We start from the raw sequence: 19,860 nt of genomic DNA on the forward strand, positions 1-19,860 counted from the left end.
CAACACTGACTCACATAATTAACACATCTCTTGACTCTGGTTTATTCCCCACTACATTTAAGCAGGCTAGGGTAACCCCACTGCTAAAGAAACCCAACCTGGACCATACGCTACTTGAAAACTACAGACCAGTATCCCTGCTTCCATTCATGGCCAAGATTCTGGAGAAAGTAGTGTTCAATCAAGTCCTGGACTTTCTTACTCAAAACAATCTCATGGACAACAAGCAATCCGGCTTTAAGAAAGGCCACTCAACTGAGACTGCCCTGCTCTCGGTCGTGGAGGATCTCAGACTGGCTAAAGCAGACTCTAAATCATCAGTCCTCATTTTGCTGGACGTGTCAGCTGCTTTTGACACTGTCAACCACCAGATCCTGCTATCTACGCTTGAGTCACTGAGCGTTGCGGGCACTGTTATACAATGGTTCAGATCTTACCTCTCTGACAGGTCATTCAGGGTGTCTTGGAGGGGAGAGGTGTCCAACCTACAGCATCTAAACACTGGGGTACCTCAAGGCTCTGTTCTTGGGCCACTTCTCTTCTCCATCTACACATCATCTCTAGGACCAGTCATCCAGAGACATGGATTCTCCTACCACTGCTATGCTGATGATACCCAGCTATACCTCTCTTTTCATCCTGATGATCCCTCGGTTCCAGCTCGTATCTCAGCCTGCCTGTTGGATATTTCACACTGGATGAAAGATCATCATCTTCAGCTGAACCTCGCAAAAACGGAAATGCTTGTAGTTTCTGCCAACCCGACTCTACACCATAACTTTTCAATCCAGATGGATGGGGCAACCATTACTGCATCCAAAATGGTGAAAAGCCTTGGAGTAACGATTGATGACCAACTAAACTTCTCTGACCACATTTCTAGAACTGCTCGACCGTGCAGATTTGCACTCTATAACATCAGAAAGATCCGACCCTTCTTATCTGAACATGCAGCTCAACTCCTTGTTCAAGCTCTTGTTCTCTCCAAACTGGATTACTGCAACTCTCTACTAGCTGGGCTTCCAGCTAACTCTATCAAGCCTCTTCAACTGCTCCAGAATGCAGCAGCACGAGTTGTCTTCAATGAACCTAAACGAGCACATGTCACTCCGCTGCTAGTCCGTTTGCACTGGCTGCCAGTTGCTGCTCGCATCAAATTCAAAACTCTGATGTTTGCCTACAAAGTGACTTCTGGCCTAGCACCTTCTTATCTGCACTCACTTCTGCAGATCTATGTGCCCTCCAGAAACTTGCGTTCTGTGAATGAGCGTCGCCTCATGGTTCCATCCCAAAGAGGGAAAAAATCACTTTCGCGAACGCTCACGCTCAATCTGCCCAGTTGGTGGAATGAACTCCCTAACTGCATCAGAACAGCAGAGTCACTCGCTATTTTCAAGAAACGACTAAAAACTCAACTATTTAGTCTCCACTTCACTTCCTTATCTGCAATTGCCTCTGAATATCACACTAACTGTACAAAAAAAAAAAAAAAAAACTACTAACACTTCCCTTCTTAGACTTTACAGACCTGAAACTTGCCTTTAGTACTTATTCATTGTTGCTCTTAGTTGTGTAAATTGCTTCCTTGTCCTCATTTGTAAGTCGCTTTGGATAAAAGCGTCGGCTAAATGACTAAATGTAAATGTAAATGTAAATGTTCTGCAATCTTATACCAAAAACGAAAATAAGGGAAGTTATTGTAACAAAGGGTCTGGTCTAACACAGAGGGATCCATTTGCAGTATGTTTATTAAACAGTTTTATAAAGAGCACACAGATGTTACTCGTGTGCGAACTCACATCAAACACAGTTGTATTTAGTCGATGGGCTGGCGGCAGGCAAACAGAGTGAGTAAGCAGGCATGGGTCAGAGGCAGGCGGCTAGGATCAGAGTCGGGATTCAGGCTGGGTTTGAGACAGGCGGCAGGCAAGACAAGGTCGATAATCAGTCCGGGTTGGCAACAGGGAAAGCATGCAAGGAGTAGACCGCTCAGTAGTGTTTGCAGGGGTGCAGAACAAGACTTCGCAATAAGGTGAGTGTTTGTGCTGCTTATAAAGGTGTGTGTGGTGATCAATGAGATGAGCTGCAGGTGTGTGTGGCAGTCAGTCTTTGGGATGACGTAATGCTAGAAGTCCGGTGATGATGACCTCTGCTGGCCAGCGAGAGGAATGACTGGGACCGAGTCTGTGACAGTTATAATAGCTAAAATGTGGGAGAGTGTTGCTATTACGTGATTCTTTTGAATTGCAATATGGAGCAATTAAGTGTTGATGTTGAATCAAAAGTTAAATACTTGAAAATGAATTGATTTAATGACAATAATTCTCTATAACTGAATTAATTACAAAATAACTGCATAAAATGATAAAACATTGAACAGATAAAAACATAGGATATTATTTGAACACAGTTTAAAGGTAAAATAAAGTAACCTGAGAGAGAGGGAGAGTCAGGGGAAGGGAGAGAGAAAGAGACAAAGTAGGCCTTAAAGAGACCTTGATAGCAGTAGAGTCAGAGAAGATAGACTTCAGAGCTGGAGAGGAGCAGAGCAGAGCAGGGAAAGAGGCCAGAGCAAAGTTTACCAACTATTTTGTATCTTTCTTGACCATGTGACCAAAGCTCAAATACTGAGACATACTGTACAAACTGACCAACCAACACGTGACCACATCGTAAAAACCCCTAAAGTCCACACACATGACTATGGCATGATCATATCAGTATCTGCCTTTAAAATATGTTTGAACCTTCTTGGTGAAAAGGACATGTTTTGCAATATAAACAAACGCATATTATAATTTGCACTCTTACAACATGATATCATTGCCTTAAATGGTTTCCTGAGAATAAATATAAAAAACAATGCAACTGGAATAACTACTGCAGTTGCCATCATCAATCTCATTTGAAGTGAGAGCTTGAGACAACATAGGATGAAGTGTGTGTGTGTGTGTGTGTGTGTGTGTGTGTGTGTGTGTGTGTGTGTGTTGTAGTGCCGTACAATTTCTTAGGGTTACATTTGACGCTCTTCCTCTTCAAACTAGAGGTAAAAATAGAAGTGGGATTAGGCCTTAGTCAAAAAAAAAAGTAAAATTTCCCCACCTCCGAGTTCTTCTGATTGGTTCATTTATTTGAAATGGACATTAATGAGCTGTACTGCATATAAATGTCTTGACATGGAGTTTAAAAAATGTGCTGCACACGTGCAAGGAACTACAAGAGTGTATAATATCATTTCATTAAGAGATTTTTTAACCTAGCTGAATCATATCATTAAATGCGTACTGGCCCTGAGCTTAACTTTAAAGTTTAATAAACAGTCTCCTAATTATAAAGTTTTAGTTTTGTGCTCCCACTTTTTATTAAGTGTCCTTAACTACTATGTACTTACATCAAAAAAAAAAAAAAAATACAATGTACTTACTGTGTTTATAATGTATTTGAGAACACTTGTGGTGCTTTTGAGTTGGGATAGGGTTATGGACAGGTTTGGTGGCATGTGTATGTGTAAGGGTGGGTTATGGTGTAAGGGGTGGTCAACATTGTATTTACAAATGTAAATAAAATAATTAACAATCAAATATTGCTAATTTAAATATTCAAATGTAAAGATGTTTATAATCTGACCATATCTGAAGGATAATGAGATCATCTGACTTGTAGAGCCTTTTACTGTATTATCAACGAGGAGGACACAATTGAAATAATTGTGTATTTATTAACAAAAGAATAAACCAGGGTGACTAAAATGACTAAATGTATGATAAATGAAGTGCATAGGTGGGTCATGGAGGTGATTAAGTTGAAGATTGGGATCAATAATTTTGTTATCTTTTCTAAAGACAAGTTAGAAGTTGGAACTTCTTGCAGGTCTTGAAACATGGATTGAGCAGACTTGGTTCTCTTGAGCTCTGAGAAGATGAAATCTAGAGATTCTGGAACACGCAGAACTGGAGATTTCTGATGTCGGGGACACAAGGATCTTTATTCTTGAAGGTAGAGTTCCTGGAAATCTGGCACACGCAGATTCCTGGAGGTGGTAGCCTTGAGGCTATGGTTTCGGACGCCTTGGAAAAAGCACTGTGAGTCCAATCACATTGAAAAGCCTTGCTGGAACACTCAGCAAAGTTCTGAAGTCTTTGAGCAATTTGGATAGCCTTGTGGATCAGGCCTCCACACACTTCTCTTCCTGATAGCACCACTCTTCTCCTCCGAGTTACTTCATCTTCCTCTTTTCCTCGTACCAACATGTGTTTTACTCTCTTCCTTCTTTTAGAAAATGTTTTTACCCTTTCTCCGGAAGGCGGAATTGAAGAGATCAAATCCAACCATTATGATTGGATGATCTTGGGTAACTGGAAGGTGTCATCCATAGTGTGACCGGCATTTGCATAGTCATAGTCCACAGTTAAACTGTGGAGTTTGCATGTTCTCCCTGCGTTCGCGTGGGTTTCCTCTGGGTGCTTCGGTTTCCCCCTCAGTCCAAAGACATGCGGTACAGGTGAATTGGGTAGGCTAAATTATCCGTAGTGTATGAGTGTGAATGAGTGTGTATGAATGTTTCCCAGAGATGGGTTGCAGTTGAAAGGGCATCCGCTGCGTAAGAACGTGCCGGATAAGTTGGCGGTTACAAATGGGCACTATCCAACACCATTGTACTGCATGTAAGAAAAATGTAAAACATTTGTAAAACTGTGTTCATCTAACGGAAGAATCAAATACACTAAGGATGGCTTTAGAGTGAGTAAATCTTGGGATATTTTTCATTTTTAAATCACACAGTATGAATTAATGAGTGATAAACTTCAAAATGGTATTTTAAATCTTTACAATTTTTGTGGCTTCGAACGGTACCAAGGCTTACAACAACACAAAGTTATGTAGCCACATAAAATGATAATAAACTGCTGTTTGGTTGTGTTGAGTTAGAATGCCTAGAAGATTTATTGTTAAATGTACATTATTAGCACTTTGTGGTGGGTTTTCACAACTGCATTTATATGACTCATTATGGTTTGTTATTCCATCATGCCTAACACATTAGTTCACATAAGGTTTAGTTTTGATTTTAGTAGATGATTACTCAAGTCGTGACTGTTATTATGAAATGCTAGTTAAGTGTGATAAATTGAACAGACATTTTAAACAGTTTACCGTGGAACAGGATATTTACATTATTCAGATAGATAGATAGATAGATAGATAGATGGATAGATGGATAGATGATAGATAGATGATAGATAGATAGATGGATAGATGGATAGATAGATAGATAGATAGATAGATAGATAGATAGATAGATAGATAGATAGATAGATAGATAGATAGATAGATAGATAGATAGATAGATAGATAGACAGATAGATAGATAGATCAGTTATATTTAGACCTGTATTGTATATTAGTGATTCTTTTATGCTAAGTGTCTCTTTGTGTGACTTTATGGTTTCTTATTTCCCGCCTATTTTTTTTTCAAATCTGTAACTGACATTTTTCTGGAGTTCAACCATTAACCATCAACCCTTATTTAATGATTAAATATATCCTATCTTTTAATGCCTGTACTGTAACTTTCAAAAAGTAACTGGTTTTCTACAATCATGTTTTTTTTCTTCTTGTTTTAGTCCAAAAGAACATACGTGACCAGCTCTGTCAAGTTATGGAAAACACTCGCCTCTCCTCTACTGGGTAACAAGTGATATGATTCATATCGTTTTTTTTCCTAATAACTACTTGGGTTTTTGCATAAAACCTCAAAAATATGAAATATATCCCACAACTTTTTTCTGTTTAACATGGTCCAGCTATCACATGCTGTTCTTTTTTTTTTTATTACTCTTTGTTTTCTGTTTTTGGCCATTATAATCAGAATTTTTCTTGCCATAAGAAATGAACACATTATACACTTAAAAAAAAAAATGCTGCTTGTTCAAACTACTTAGTTAAAATTTGCTAAATCAACACAATTCTTGAGGTTATTTTCAGTCCAATTTTTCAAATCAGTCAATTTGTAAAACTCATTTGTGTATTTCAGATGCTGTTAAATATTAAAGCCTCTTCATCTGCAGAGAGACAACAGTATTCAGTTTTACACAAATCTCTTGACATAATGATGGAGATAAAGGCATACTAGAGGGTGTTAAGATTTCTTTGGAACTTGGCTCTATAATTGAATCGATTTCCTGATTGTTTATTTGTTTGTCCACTGATTTGTATTATAAATATTCAAAGTCAGTTTTTATTTCTTAATGTGTTTCGCTGATAACTGTTTCACTGAGCACTGCTATTTTTGCTACAAGTTCAATAAAATTTAAAAAGAAAATGAAAAAAGTACAGAATTTAATGTGCTTTTACAGTTTGTTTTTAATGGGCGCACATATGACCGCAAATGCATTTGCTATTTAAATAGCCTAGTGCAACGCCTCAAAACGACTCTTGCCACAAGCTGAAACTAGAGACTAGAGACTGAAACTAAAAGACTATTGCGCTGAGCCTTGCGCCACATTGCGCTGGGTGTATGATAGGGCCCATAGTGTCTTGTTGGGACATGGGATTACAATTTAACCTGCACTCATAGGGCCCTATCAAACACCCGGCACAATGTGGCTTAGGCTTGACACAATTTTTGTTTGCTATTTTCAGCTTGGCGCTAGAGTCGTTTTGACGTTTTGCAGCACGCTGTTTAAATAGCAAATGCATTTGCGCCCATATGTGCGCCCATAGGTGTTTTGGTCTAAAAAGGAAGGCATGTTCAGGTGTATTGCTGGCGCTCTGCTATTTTGAGAAACTATAATAGATTTTTTAATAGACCAGAACAAAGTCGGTCTATTGTCCAGTGCAGAGCGTGTTAGTTGTGCGCCTCACTTACACAATGCTTAATACACACAAGATGTAGAGAAAGACGTAAATATCTTTACACATGAAAAAGAATTAAAATATTAAGGATATATATATATATATATATATATATATATATATATATATATATATATATATATATATATATAATATATATAGGATATAATATATAAAAGAATAAAATATTACAAAACATATTATTTTCTAGCCTACATAAATATAAAAAACACTGCCTTCATGCCTTCTTCATCTCGGGAGGCTTTTTCAGTTCATTCATAACAATTTGCTTTTGTATAATGTTATTATTATTAGCAGTATTATTTATTATATCCATATTTATATTTGTTTTATTAAAAACAAGCTTAGATTTACCTACCTGTCAGGTTTTAGACCATATGGGGCACAGCATGTGTTTTAGGATATAACGCAGGTTTTTGAGCACACTTCGTTATTATTGTTCATTTATTCCTTTGCTGGAAATTAGAACTGAATTTAGAAATAGTTTTGAAATGAATATTTGCACTTAACAAACAAAGTTAATTATTTATAGGCTAATTGATGTCTGTGCCTACAAGGTTTCCCTATCCACGGAAGTGAAAGTGACAGTTAATAATTTATCTCTCATTCTCGCACTGTAGATGCTCTGTTTAACTGTTTTCTTGCTTGTGAAATGCTCAGTTTTTCCACTTACACTTACTTTACGTCATGTAAATAGCAAATGCACCATGGCACGACGCAACTGACTCTTAAAGGGAATGGGAGATGAGACTCTGATTGGTTTATTCTCAAAACCCACCTATAACTCATTAAGAAAATAAACTCAACCCTTGTAGACCATGCGACACGGCGCAAAGCGGATTTTTCTATCCTTATATTAGCAAAAGTGGATTCTGACATGCCCTGAATGCGTAGAGCCCATAATGTTTATGTTCGGAACATTTGTATTATTTGCTAATCAATAACCACCTCGTGTGGAATCTGAGGCTTCCTGACTCAATGAATGAATTACGTGGTTTTCCATCAAGGTAACCCAGGGTGCCGAAATATAATTGGCTAAAGTGACATTGGGTGGATTAAATAACCAAAACAAAGACAGACGTTATGGTACATAATTCGCATTTCCAAAGCAGAATATCTGACTTCAGCATTGATTTTCAGATAAACAAGAATGTTCACTTAGCATGTTACTTCAATAAATGCACACTTATTATGGTATCTTTATGCTTTAGAGGGATCAAAAACTTACATGCAGCATTTTTAAATTGTCCCAAAAAAAGTAAGAATTGTGTTGTTTCAACTCATTTTAAATAAGTAGTTTAAACAAGTAGTTTTGTTTTTTAATGGTTAATTTTCAGTAAAGTGAAACATTTGGCATCACTTGGAAAAATGTAACTTTGGAAAATTTAATTACACTGTGAAAAGAGATTACAAAGTCAAGAAAGAGAAAAAAAAGTCAGTAAACCTTTTGTAATTTTTATAATTGTGCATATTCATTAACTTAGTCATTTTAAAGCAACATGTTTACTAACTTTCCTAAAGTCAACTTAACTAATTGCTTTTTACAATATTAAACTTTAAACTAAGAACATACGGCGACAACAAATAAAGTAATATAGATATTTATTTACATCATTTTAATTCTGTGCAACACGTAAATCCCCCACTTTACAAGGTAAAAGCTGTAGTATTGTCAATGGGTAGATTTTACCGTTGAAAGGACAGATATCTGTACAAACGTGGAAAAACGGATTAATATCTACCCAGTCTTGCTCTCAATAAATTTACATATTAGTGATATCTCTGATGCAGGCGTCGCATTCTTCATCATCTACGAGGACAGACGTTCCTTTGTCATTGCTTTTCATGGTTTGACTCATTTTGCTATGGTTCCTCAGTCAGACGCTGTTTTCTTGGGGGATGCTCTCGCGAAATGACTGTTTTTCCACTAGTATTGCCTTTCATGTGTAATTTTGACCACAGACATTCGTTTGCCTTTTTAATTCTCAGTGCTGTTTCTGATTTCCTGTTTCATGATGCAAAGCAAATGCATGTTTGTGTCTCAGGCGTTGAAGAGTTCAGCTGAGGAGTTGTAGATGGAATTCACTCGCTGTATGTAACTTGCATACGGTTCAACTTCTTCCACGTCAGCAGGCTTAACACACACAGAAACTTCCATGAGTCAAGCAAACATCCGAATCTTTAAAAACATTATACTACGCAATACATTTGGTGTAGAATAAAACTAGTTCTGTCAAATGACTAATCGCATTCATAACACTTTAGTATAGGGGTAGATCTCCTAAACATTTTAAATTTACCAACTATTTACTCAACGTTAGGTGGTTCCAAACCTTTTTGAGTTCCTTTTTCTCTGATAAACTCTTAAACAGTCTGACATTTTGAAGAAAGCTGAAAACCTGTACCCATTGACTTCCATAGTAGGAAAAACAAGCATATGGAAGTGAATGGTTACAGGTTTTGAGCATTCTTCAAACTGTCAGTTTATGTTTAACAGAAGAAAGAAACTTATAAAGGTTAGTAAATGATAACAGAATGTTGATTTTTAGATAAAGTATCCCTATAATTACCAACTCTCAATATTAACTGTTTACTACATGCCTACTATTAAGATAATGGCTGTTTATTAGTATTTATGTTTTACATGATATTCTACATGATCTTATTTCTCATCCCTTAACCCAACTACAACATTAACAACTATTGATGTGCTGCAAATAAGGAGTGTATTGAGCTAAAAGCAATAGTTAATGGTTTATTAATAGTAAGACTTAAAGTGTGACCAAAGTTTATATTTACATGTTTAAAAGAATTATTATGCACATATAAATACACACATACATACATAAAATACTGAAAAAAATACTGAAACTAAAATAATTCCATATACATCTGTCTTTACAAATGCTTTGTAGGATAGATATTTTACAGTAAAGTTCCATTGGTTAAAGTAACATGAACTAAGAATGAACAATACTTGTAGAACATTTTAGGTACCAGTATTGATGATACTTTGATGTTAACATCATTATTTACAAATGCTTTAATATGTAAATTAATGAATAATGCTTTCAAATTCAAAAATGTGATTGTTAATGTTATTTTATGCACTGTGAGTTAACAAGAATTAACAATGTATGGTTTTATTTGAATTGATTACGTTATCAAATATTAATACATACTGTAACCAATGTATTGTTCTTTGTTTGAAAAATTCGTAAACTTTAACTAATGGAGCCTTGTTGTTAACTGATACCAATTTGTAATAAACAGAAGATGTCAGAATAATTAGCCCCCTCTGTTTATTTTTTTCCCCCAATTTCTGTTTAACAGAGTTATTTCTTCAACACATTTGTAAACATAAAAGTTTTAATAACTAATTTCTAATAACTGATTTATTTTATCTTTATTATGATGATAATAAATATTTTTTTTAATTCTAGATATTTTTCAAGACACTTCTATACAGCTTAAAGTGACATTTAAAGACTTAACTAGGTTAATTAGGTTAACTAAGCAGGTTAGGGTAATTAGGCAAGTTATTGTATAATGATGGCTTGTTCTGTAGACTATCGTAAAAAATATCTTAAAGGGGCTAATAATTTCGACCTTAATGTTTTTTAATGCTTTTATTCTAGCCAAAATAAAACGAATAAGAATTTCTCTAGAAGAAAAAAAAATGTTATCAGATATAATTGAATGTCCTTGCTCTTTTAAACATAATTTATTATTTTTATTTTAATATTTTAAAAGATTAAAAAAAAAATTAATGGGGGCTAATAATTCTAACTTCAACTGCATATAACAAAGAACCACAAAACCAGTCATAAGGGTCATTTTTTGGAAACTGATGTCATTTAAACATTATATAAAGGCTGAATGAATAAGCTTTCCATTCACGTATGGTTTGTTAAGACTATGTTTTGCTGAGATACAGCAACTGGAAATCAGCAAGTTTAAAAAGGTGAACATATTAAGAAAATCACCTTTAATGTTGTCTAAATTAAGTACTTAGAAAAGCATGTTATTAATCAAAGATTAGATTTTAAAGTATTTGCAGTAGGTCAATGACAAAATGTCTTCTTGAACATTGAACTTTACTCAATATTATAATGATTTCTGGCATTAAAAAAAAAAAAAAAAAAAAATATATATATATATATATATATATATATATATATATATATATATATATATATATATATATATATATATATATATATATATATATGTAGCTTTGAGCCAGAAAATGTATTGTTGTCAGTACAACATACAGTACTGTGGTCCAGAGCCAGAGTCACACACACAAACAAATATATACAGTTGAAGTCAGAATTATTAGCCCCCATGAATTATTAGCCCCCCTGTTTATTTTTTTCTCCAACTTCTGGTTAACGGAGAGAAGATTTTCTCAGTACATTTCTAAACATATTAACTCATTTCTAATAACTGATTTATTTTATCTTTGCCATGATGACAGTAAATAATATTTGACTAGATATTTTTCAAGACACTTCTATACAGCTTAAAGTAACATTTAAAGGCTTAACTAGGCTAATTGGGTTAACTAGGCAGGTTAGGGTAATTAGGCAAGTTATTGTATAGTGATAGTTTGTTCTGTAGACTATCGGAGAAAAATAGCTTAAAAGGGAAAATAATATTGACCTTGAAATAGCTTTTAAAAAAATAAAAAACTGCTTTTATTCTAGACGAAATAAAACAAATAAGACTTTCTCTGAAAAATATATATATATTTTCAGACATACTGTAAAAAATGTCCTTGCACTGCTAAACATGATTTGGGAAATATTTAAGAAAGAAAAAAAAATCAAAGGGAGGCTAACAATTCTGACTTCAACTGTATATAAGATGCAAAAAAGTGCCATCTGAGTTTTTCTTCTAAAATTAGCCATTTTTTAGGAATGCATATTTTTTTTGGCAAAAGACAGATTATTTGCATTGCCTTTAAAGTGAAATAGTTGACTATAAACATAGGAGGCTAGGAAAAATGCTCATTTTAGAAGAAAGTGGCACTTGAAAGTGTTCAAGTGGCACTTAGATGTTTTTGCATCTGAACACTTCACATATAAATAAACATTTTCGCAAATACATGCATGAATGTGTCTTTACATATATAAGTCTAGTAAATATAAACAGCACACACAAAAATACAGTAAATTATAATTATGCAAACTTTTGTTTTAGATGCAGTAAATCATGATTAATCATTTGACAGCAATGATAAATGCTAAACTAATAAACGCTCAATAAGGTATACTGTAACTGGCTTCTTACCTGGGCTGGTTTGTCGTCAGCTGGTGGTGAGATTTTGGATTTGCAGCAAAGCATCTTCAACGTGCTAAAAGGACAGATTGATAAGTCATTACTAAATTAATTAGTCATCAAAGCGCACAACACAATCAAATTCAACAGAAGTGAATTTACGCAGTAAAAATTCCAACCTTAGGCTGTTAAACTTTCTGAGCAGCACGTAAACCATGGCCAGAGACACAAGAATAAAACAGACTAAACCCAATGGTATGGCAATGAGTTTGATATTTAAAGATGTTTTATCATAACCTGAAAGGGAAAAAAAGTAGAAGTTTAGTTTGCAATATGATTAACAATACATGCAAAAAAATGTCTACAAAAATTGATTCTAGAGATTTAATAAAAAAGACACTATTAGTCAACAGTAGGTTAATTACAAAAAAATCATTTTAAAAGGAGTTTCTCAATACATGTTTGAAAATTCTTAAAATACATTTGGAGATTTGACTGTATAGAAATGCACCTTCCTTTCTTGGGTCTGCACCAAATCAAATTAACAAACTAATACACAGCATATTACATGTAAACTGTCAAAATATGAGCGAACCGTTGTTCCATGATCAATCAGTATCACTTTTACATATTTATGTAGGCTAAAATGAAAAAAATATATACAAATCTGATCATTATTCTGGCGGAGGAGTGAAAAATGTTGTTAAATATAAAAGTATATATTTAACATGGTTGAAAGATATTTGAAAAAAAAAAAAAAAAAAAAAACTCTTGGAAATGAAATTGCTAATAGCTAAAGAAAACCACCAAAACAGAACCTCCTGACCCCAATATGTAAAGATTCTTATGTCCCTCACCTGATGCTGAAGAATATAGAGTGGCGTTTAACTGTACAGGGCTGGACATAGATGGGTTTGTGGCCACACAGACGAGCTCACTGATGTTGACATTTTCTTTCAGATACACTCGATTCTCAATAGTAAAAGACGCACCATTCTCCCCGTCATTATTGGGCAAAACACTGGAAGCAGGTTCCCAGTGAAGAGTGGGTGCTTTATTTTTATATCTGGCCGTACAGACAGCAGTTTTTTTGTCTGGGTCCAGTTGGGCGGAAAGATGGAAAACTAAAAACAAAGAACTTATTAGTTGTAACTTATTAGTCATTAGTAATAAGTCATTACTTATTAGTATAAATCCACTGGTTCTACTATTTTGTGTGTAAGTGTGAAAAAGTATGTCACACTTGCTGTAAACTCTAAAAATGCTGGGTTACTTAAACCAAAGTTGTGTCAAATATGGATAAACCCAACGATTTCAGGTCAATTTGAATGACACTTTTTAACCCAACGGTCTGTTTATATTAGACCCAAAGTTAGGTTAAAACAACCCAACATTTTTAGAGTGTACAGTTGAAAGATATCTCTGATCAGCCTCTGAGGTTCAGAAATATTTAAACCATTTTTACTCACCACTGACAGAAATGTTTAAACTATAGCTTCCTCCTTTATATGATAAATCACAGGTGTAAACTCCTTCATCTTGCATTGAAATTTTGGAAATTGATAAAGAAACTCCATCTGTAGAATTGTGCATACTCTTTCCATCTTTACAGGTGTCGTCCAGTGTGGGGGACAATCCAATATAACATTTCTTGCTTTGTGTGCTGATGTTCCACACAACAAAAACTAAATCATCCCATTTAAAATTAGTGACATTGCCGCACCATAAAGTGACATCGCTGCCCTCCAAAAACATCTGCTCTTTGAAATCTGAAATAAAAAAATACAAATTTTTTATATATATATATATATATATATATATATATATATATATATATATATATATATATATATATATATATATATATATATATATATATATATATATATATATATATATATATATATTAGATCATAAATACATAATAAAAATACATTTGTATACATTTATCTATTACAACTTATGTTTATTTATACACTAAATTATCTTTCTCTCTGCCACACTAGACTGGCATTATCCTGTGATGTGTCACTTCCTTCTTTAACACTAAAATAGTTTCAACACACACAACAGAACGCTATTCTAACAATAGAAATAACACAGCTGACACTTCTCATCAAAACACATTGTTTACTTTGATGTCTTGTGATTGAACTTGTTCAACAAGTAAAAACTCATCTAATACTCAAGAAAATATGTACATATAAACAATTGCACTTTAAAATTGCTTGTATTTTTTTAATAATAAAGCAGGACTATATTTCATCACAAAACAGAATAATCTGGTTTATTTTTTTAAATTTATTATTTATTTTTTTACTTTGACAAAACTGCACTTTACAGTATCTAAGCCCATCTAAGATAGTGATTGTGTAAAATTCTGTAAAGAGTTTGAGTGATTATAAAAGTTTCTGTTTTTATTTATGACATTGAGTCAAACATAACCACAATGTAAAAAGCAATTAGTTTGCTTCATTTAAAAACATGGATAAACCCATTGCTTTTAAAGCAATTAGTTGACTTTCCATTAAAATAAATTGAGTAACTAGTTGCCTTAAAATTAATAAGTAAATGAATTAGGTGCATAATCATAAAAATTAAGTCAAATAAACTAAATGGACTTAGTTAAGTCGACTTGTTGCTTTTAAAACAACTGGTTTACTCACTTTTTAAAAAAGTAACTAACCACTTTAAAGTGCAAACAAATATATGTTCTCAAAAACTTACTCTAAACACCTAAAAGGTTGTGCTGTTATTTAGTATCTTATTTTCTATGGCTTATTTATTTATTTATTTATTTATTTATTTATTTATTTATTTATTTATTTATTTATTTAGAAAGAAAGAAAGAAAGAAAGAAAGAAAGAAAGAAAGAAAGAAAGAAAGAAAGAAAGAAACATATTCTCTGACCTGTCAGTTTTTCCATCAAAGAAGCTTTATTCTGTGTTTCATTTTGTTGATTTCCTAAGGATGTTAGTGACACAGTATGTTAGTAACAGGTAATGGGAGTATTCAGCACTTAGAAACACAATCATTCACTTAAGTGAGAATTTCTGTTAGAGTCTGTTACACAAATATAAGTGTGAGATATTGAAGTTTTAGTACATTCTCAGGTGAAAATATTAGTTGGTAAGAGACGTGCAGTTTTCTTCAGAGATAAGGGAAACATATTTTGTAATAACTGTATGGCATAAGAGGAATGCGCCATATATTTCAGAAGAACCCACACATGCTGTTTTTGTGTTTAAAAGTAGCTGAAACGACAATTCTTAGGATTTTTGGGAGGACAGCTTAATTATTTTATGTTCAGTCCACTTAAATGTATTAAAACTAACAAATTAGCTTAATTCCCTCAAGCTGTCTCAACACAAATCAATTGTGTGGAACCCAGCATTTATTTTTTTACAGTAAATGAGTGGTCTAAACACCTGGCCTACTGTAATCCAACAACTGTTTTGCCACCCGTATATGATATAAAATGTCATTTGGTTCCATTGTATCTGCTGTGCGATCATGTTCCACATTTACAGTGTCTCTTCAGATGCATCTGTCAGCCTCAAAAACCTCAGCGGCTCATCTCCCCCCGAGAATCCCCCTTGAGAGGAAGAGCGCTTCGTCATGGCATGACCTCTCGAAATAGCAACAAACAACTCCATCACAAGCACGTGAGGCAACTCATTCTTCATTCTGCTGTATATCCATTACAAAGACTTGATCATAAATGTCTTTGACTTGTAATTAGAGGAAAGTAAAAGTAGATGTTCCATAACTTTTAATAACACTTGTTTGTTAAAATTAAAGTTACACAAAGAATGTTTTAGTCAAATGTTCTTAAAATAATAAATGTTTTTCATACAATAAAGAACATTTTAATGGTCTAAAATACACCTTTTTTACTCTAAAGGACTTAGCTCAATGAAAAGATTCAAAATATTTGAAAAGTTATTAAAACAAAAACAAAACATTGACTCAATTTAAAATTATAAGGCAGCTTAAAGCACAGATTTACATTTATTTTCGAGTTAACTCAGATAGTTTGAGTTGACTGTTTAAGTTGCAACTGCCTTATAATTTTGAGTAGAGTCGATAAACTTAATAAAATTTAGTTAAAATATTAAAATAATATGGTAGTACTCATTAAGCTTTAAAAAGTGTCCTCAAAATCGTATTTGGACACACTGAAACACTCGATTTGCACAAAGATGCAATAGATTTTAAGTTTCCCATTTTGAGAATTAATCTCTACAGAAACTTCGTTCTTAAAGGAGACATTTTTGGTTCTGAAAGTGAACCTTTTAATAATAAAATAACCTTCTTCTACACTGTACAACTGTAAATACAAGTCTTTTTCATTTAACTAATTTTAATCAGGTTTCAACCAAATATTTTTAGTTACACAAAGTTGAACTTTTTGTCCGCTTGACTGAGGTGAGTTTAATTCAACCAAAATCTTTTTGGCGGCAATTTATTTATTTATTTTTTTTACAGATAAAGGTTATGTGGATGTTACTATTTCTTCGTGAAACCACAAATGCCACAAAACCTTTTATTTGAAAGGTTTTTGCTTTTAAGTCAACTTGCGCACGACTAAAAAAAAAGGCCGAACAGGATCTGGAGACTATCGTATTCACATGTATTTAAACTCACCCTTTGCGTGACTTCTTGCCATAAAGATGCTTAGGAGCACGATGACCGTCAATGTCCTGTTGTTTGCCATCCTCCCTTCACTCTCTTTTAAATGATTACTTTTTCTCTATCCTTTTAGGTTCTGTGCACTTTCAAATACCAAAAAATTACTATCAAAGTAGCATTTTAGAAGCCCTCAAATGTCACGTATTCTTTCTCTGACCAACCAATTTACTCTGACGTTACCGAAGACCAGTTTTCACATGTTTTTCTTCTATCAGTCTTTACTCATTCTCTCTTTCCCTTGTCTGAGTTCTCCTCCTTTTGTTTCCCTCAGCAGAGTGACGCTGTTGAACACTCCTCCATTTTTTTTTTCTTATCATTTCATACTCTTCTCCCACATGAAAATGCTGACTTCCTGCCTTCGTACCCACTGCAGTCATGTGAGAGTGTTTTCTTTTAGTGCAAGAAGATTGCAGCTAGCAGCGTCTGCTGTGTTCAATGTGACATTTATTGGGTAATCTTGTTGTCTTGTTGATCGAGATGAACAATGCGTGACCTTTTGCTGTAATCCTCAAATTTTGAAAACAATTGAAAGATGAATAGGTCATTCTGAATATTTTTATCTGTTCTGTACATTAATATAACATGTTAGAAAAAAAAATACATTTACAGGGGATTGAAAGAAAGTCACTACTGAAAAATTAGAGACTTTTACATCATCAGGAGGTTTAGTTCACGATAACGACAGTCGGATGAGCAATTCACACTGAATATGTTTCTGTGGTTAAAAATGTGGAATGCAAGAAACTACAGAAGGCATGAAATGCTGCAAAAGATATACATGAAACTTTGTAGGCAACTGTCAAACAACAGTTGAAGGTACAGTATGTGGATTTTACAAATCCAGTTTGACCTTTCAATGCGTTAAAAAAGAATATAGGTCAGAGATGATGTTTGTTTTTATGCATCGACTTATTACAAATGTAATAAAGCTTATTCACTATTTTACCCCATAAATTGGAATGTGCCTTATTTTATTTTCTTAACACAAAATATTGAATATTATAAATTTTTTTTAAATTATTTAAAAAGGGTTTTTCTGTGAAATGGTTTACATACGAAAAAAAAAAAAAAAACTTGCTGACATAAATAGGACAAGACTGACTTTGACGACATTAAAGAAAGACTCACAAGGATCAGAGTTCAGTCTCATGAAATAATTATGTATACTTCTTTATAGTTTAAAACACTCTCAGAAATAAAGGTATTTGAACTGTCACTGGGGTGGTATTTTTTCAAAAGGTACACATTTGTTCTTAAAGGGTCCTTATTGTTACATCAAAAGTATTTATTAGTACCTAAAATCTTTACGAGGAACGCTTTTGTGCTTTTAATATGCACCCGTGAGGTATTAACATGGACTTTTTAGGTATAAATTTGTACCTTTTGAAAAGGTACCACCCCAGTGACAGCTTGCGTACCTTTAAATATGAGAGTGTGCAATACAGTCGAATGATTATTTTTATAATTACATGCCGGTCAAAATAAGTCTGAGAGATATTTATATTATTACTCTGCATGATTAAATTAATGTGCACAATATTCCTGAGTTAATAACTGCGGATATTGAAATAAAAATAAACATTACATTCTACTGTCCTGATGCTTGACTCTGCTTATGATATGCTTTGGCCTATTATTACTTCTTTAACTATATTTATGATTATTTTCCAATTTAAAATAAATGGAGGACAATTTTTGGTGGAGAATGCTCTCAGTGGCAACCATTCATTTAAAATAAATAAGCTGTTTTAACTTGTCTCTGGACTGGATGCAAAGTGTTCTAAACACATACAAATTAGCAATAAATGTATACAATACAAAAATCAAGAATCAAAAAGGGTTCCACTTTTTAGGTTCCATTTTAGTAAATAGCTCTCTCTCTCTCAGGATGCACAGGAGTTTTTAACAAAATTTTGAACAAAAACTTTGCCAGGGGATGAATTATTTTGGGTTTATATACAGTTGAAGTCAGAGTTATTAGCCCCCTGTTTATTTTTTCCCCAATTTCTGTTTAACGAAGAGAAGATTTTTTTAAACTAAACATAATAGTTTTAATAACTCATTTGTAATAACTGATTTATTTTATCTTTGCCATGATGACAGTAAATAATAATTTACTAGATATGTTTCAAGACACTTCTATACAGCTTAAAGTGACATTTAAAGGCTGAACTAGGTTAATTAGGTTAACTAGACAGGTTAGGGTAATTAGGCAAGTTATTGTATGACGATGGTTTGTTCTGTAGACTATCGAAAAAATTGCTTAAAGGGTCTAATAATTTTGACCTTAAAATGTTTTTTTTTTAATTAGGAACTGCTTTTATTCTAGCCAAAATAAAACAAATAACACTTTCTCCAGAAGAAAAATTATTATCAGACATACTATGAAAATTTTGTTGCTCTGTTAAACATCATTTGGGAAATATATATAAATATATATATATATATATATATATATATATATATATATATATATATATATATATATATATATATATATATATATATATATATATATATATATATAAATTAAAAGGGGGCTAATAATTCTAACTTTAACTGTATATTAGTATATTGCCAGTAAAAAAGATTCCCAAATGGTCATTTTAAATTATGCCAATGAAGAACCATTTTTGGTTCCATTTTAGCAACTTATCTCTATTTTCTTTTGTGTAATTTAAAGGTTCAAAGGTCCCCATGGAACCATCAATACAATGAAGTATCTTATTCATATTTCTATTTCTTATTCATATTTACAATGAACTATTCATTGTAAACAGTGTTTCTAGAAAATGGGCAGATATGAATAATGAATAATAATGATATAATAGTTACAAAATTCTTATTTAGTTTAGTCATAGTGTTTCAACACGAGAACTCAGGCTTGTTTGTTTTACGTAGATGTTCATTCATTTTGTCGTGATGATTAAGCGATGAGTTTAACGGTTCTTTCATGACTGTTAGGTTTACTGCGACTCACACTAGGGAGGGCTGAAAAGCAACAATCAC

The 19,860-nt window shown here is 33.2% G+C and overlaps 1 protein-coding gene across 3 annotated transcripts in view; it reads right to left on the bottom strand.

Moving 5' to 3' along the window:
* Positions 1-8,461: 8,461 nt before the first annotated feature.
* si:ch211-214p13.9 overlaps positions 8,462-19,860 on the bottom strand; it is a 30,900-nt gene continuing 19,501 nt past the window's right edge. Inside the window, exons 1-7 of one of the 3 annotated variants that reach the window (XM_003199187.7) lie at positions 16,807-17,902; positions 15,070-15,123; positions 13,629-13,928; positions 13,017-13,283; positions 12,339-12,456; positions 12,172-12,235; positions 8,462-9,010 (exon numbers count right to left, since the gene is read on the bottom strand). In XM_003199187.7, coding sequence (XP_003199235.2) covers positions 8,918-9,010; positions 12,172-12,235; positions 12,339-12,456; positions 13,017-13,283; positions 13,629-13,928; positions 15,070-15,123; positions 16,807-16,876 — 966 coding nt within the window. In that variant the 5' untranslated portion in view covers positions 16,877-17,902 and the 3' untranslated portion in view covers positions 8,462-8,917. Of the gene's footprint in view, positions 9,011-12,171; positions 12,236-12,338; positions 12,457-13,016; positions 13,284-13,628; positions 13,929-15,069; positions 15,124-16,806; positions 17,903-19,860 lie in introns of those variants that run through there. The other 2 variants (XM_005167425.6, XM_068223554.1) reach the window with 2 other exon arrangements.

Source organism: Danio rerio, chromosome 9 (genome assembly GCF_049306965.1).
Source record: "Danio rerio strain Tuebingen ecotype United States chromosome 9, GRCz12tu, whole genome shotgun sequence".
Taxonomy (NCBI): Eukaryota; Metazoa; Chordata; class Actinopteri; order Cypriniformes; family Danionidae; genus Danio; species Danio rerio.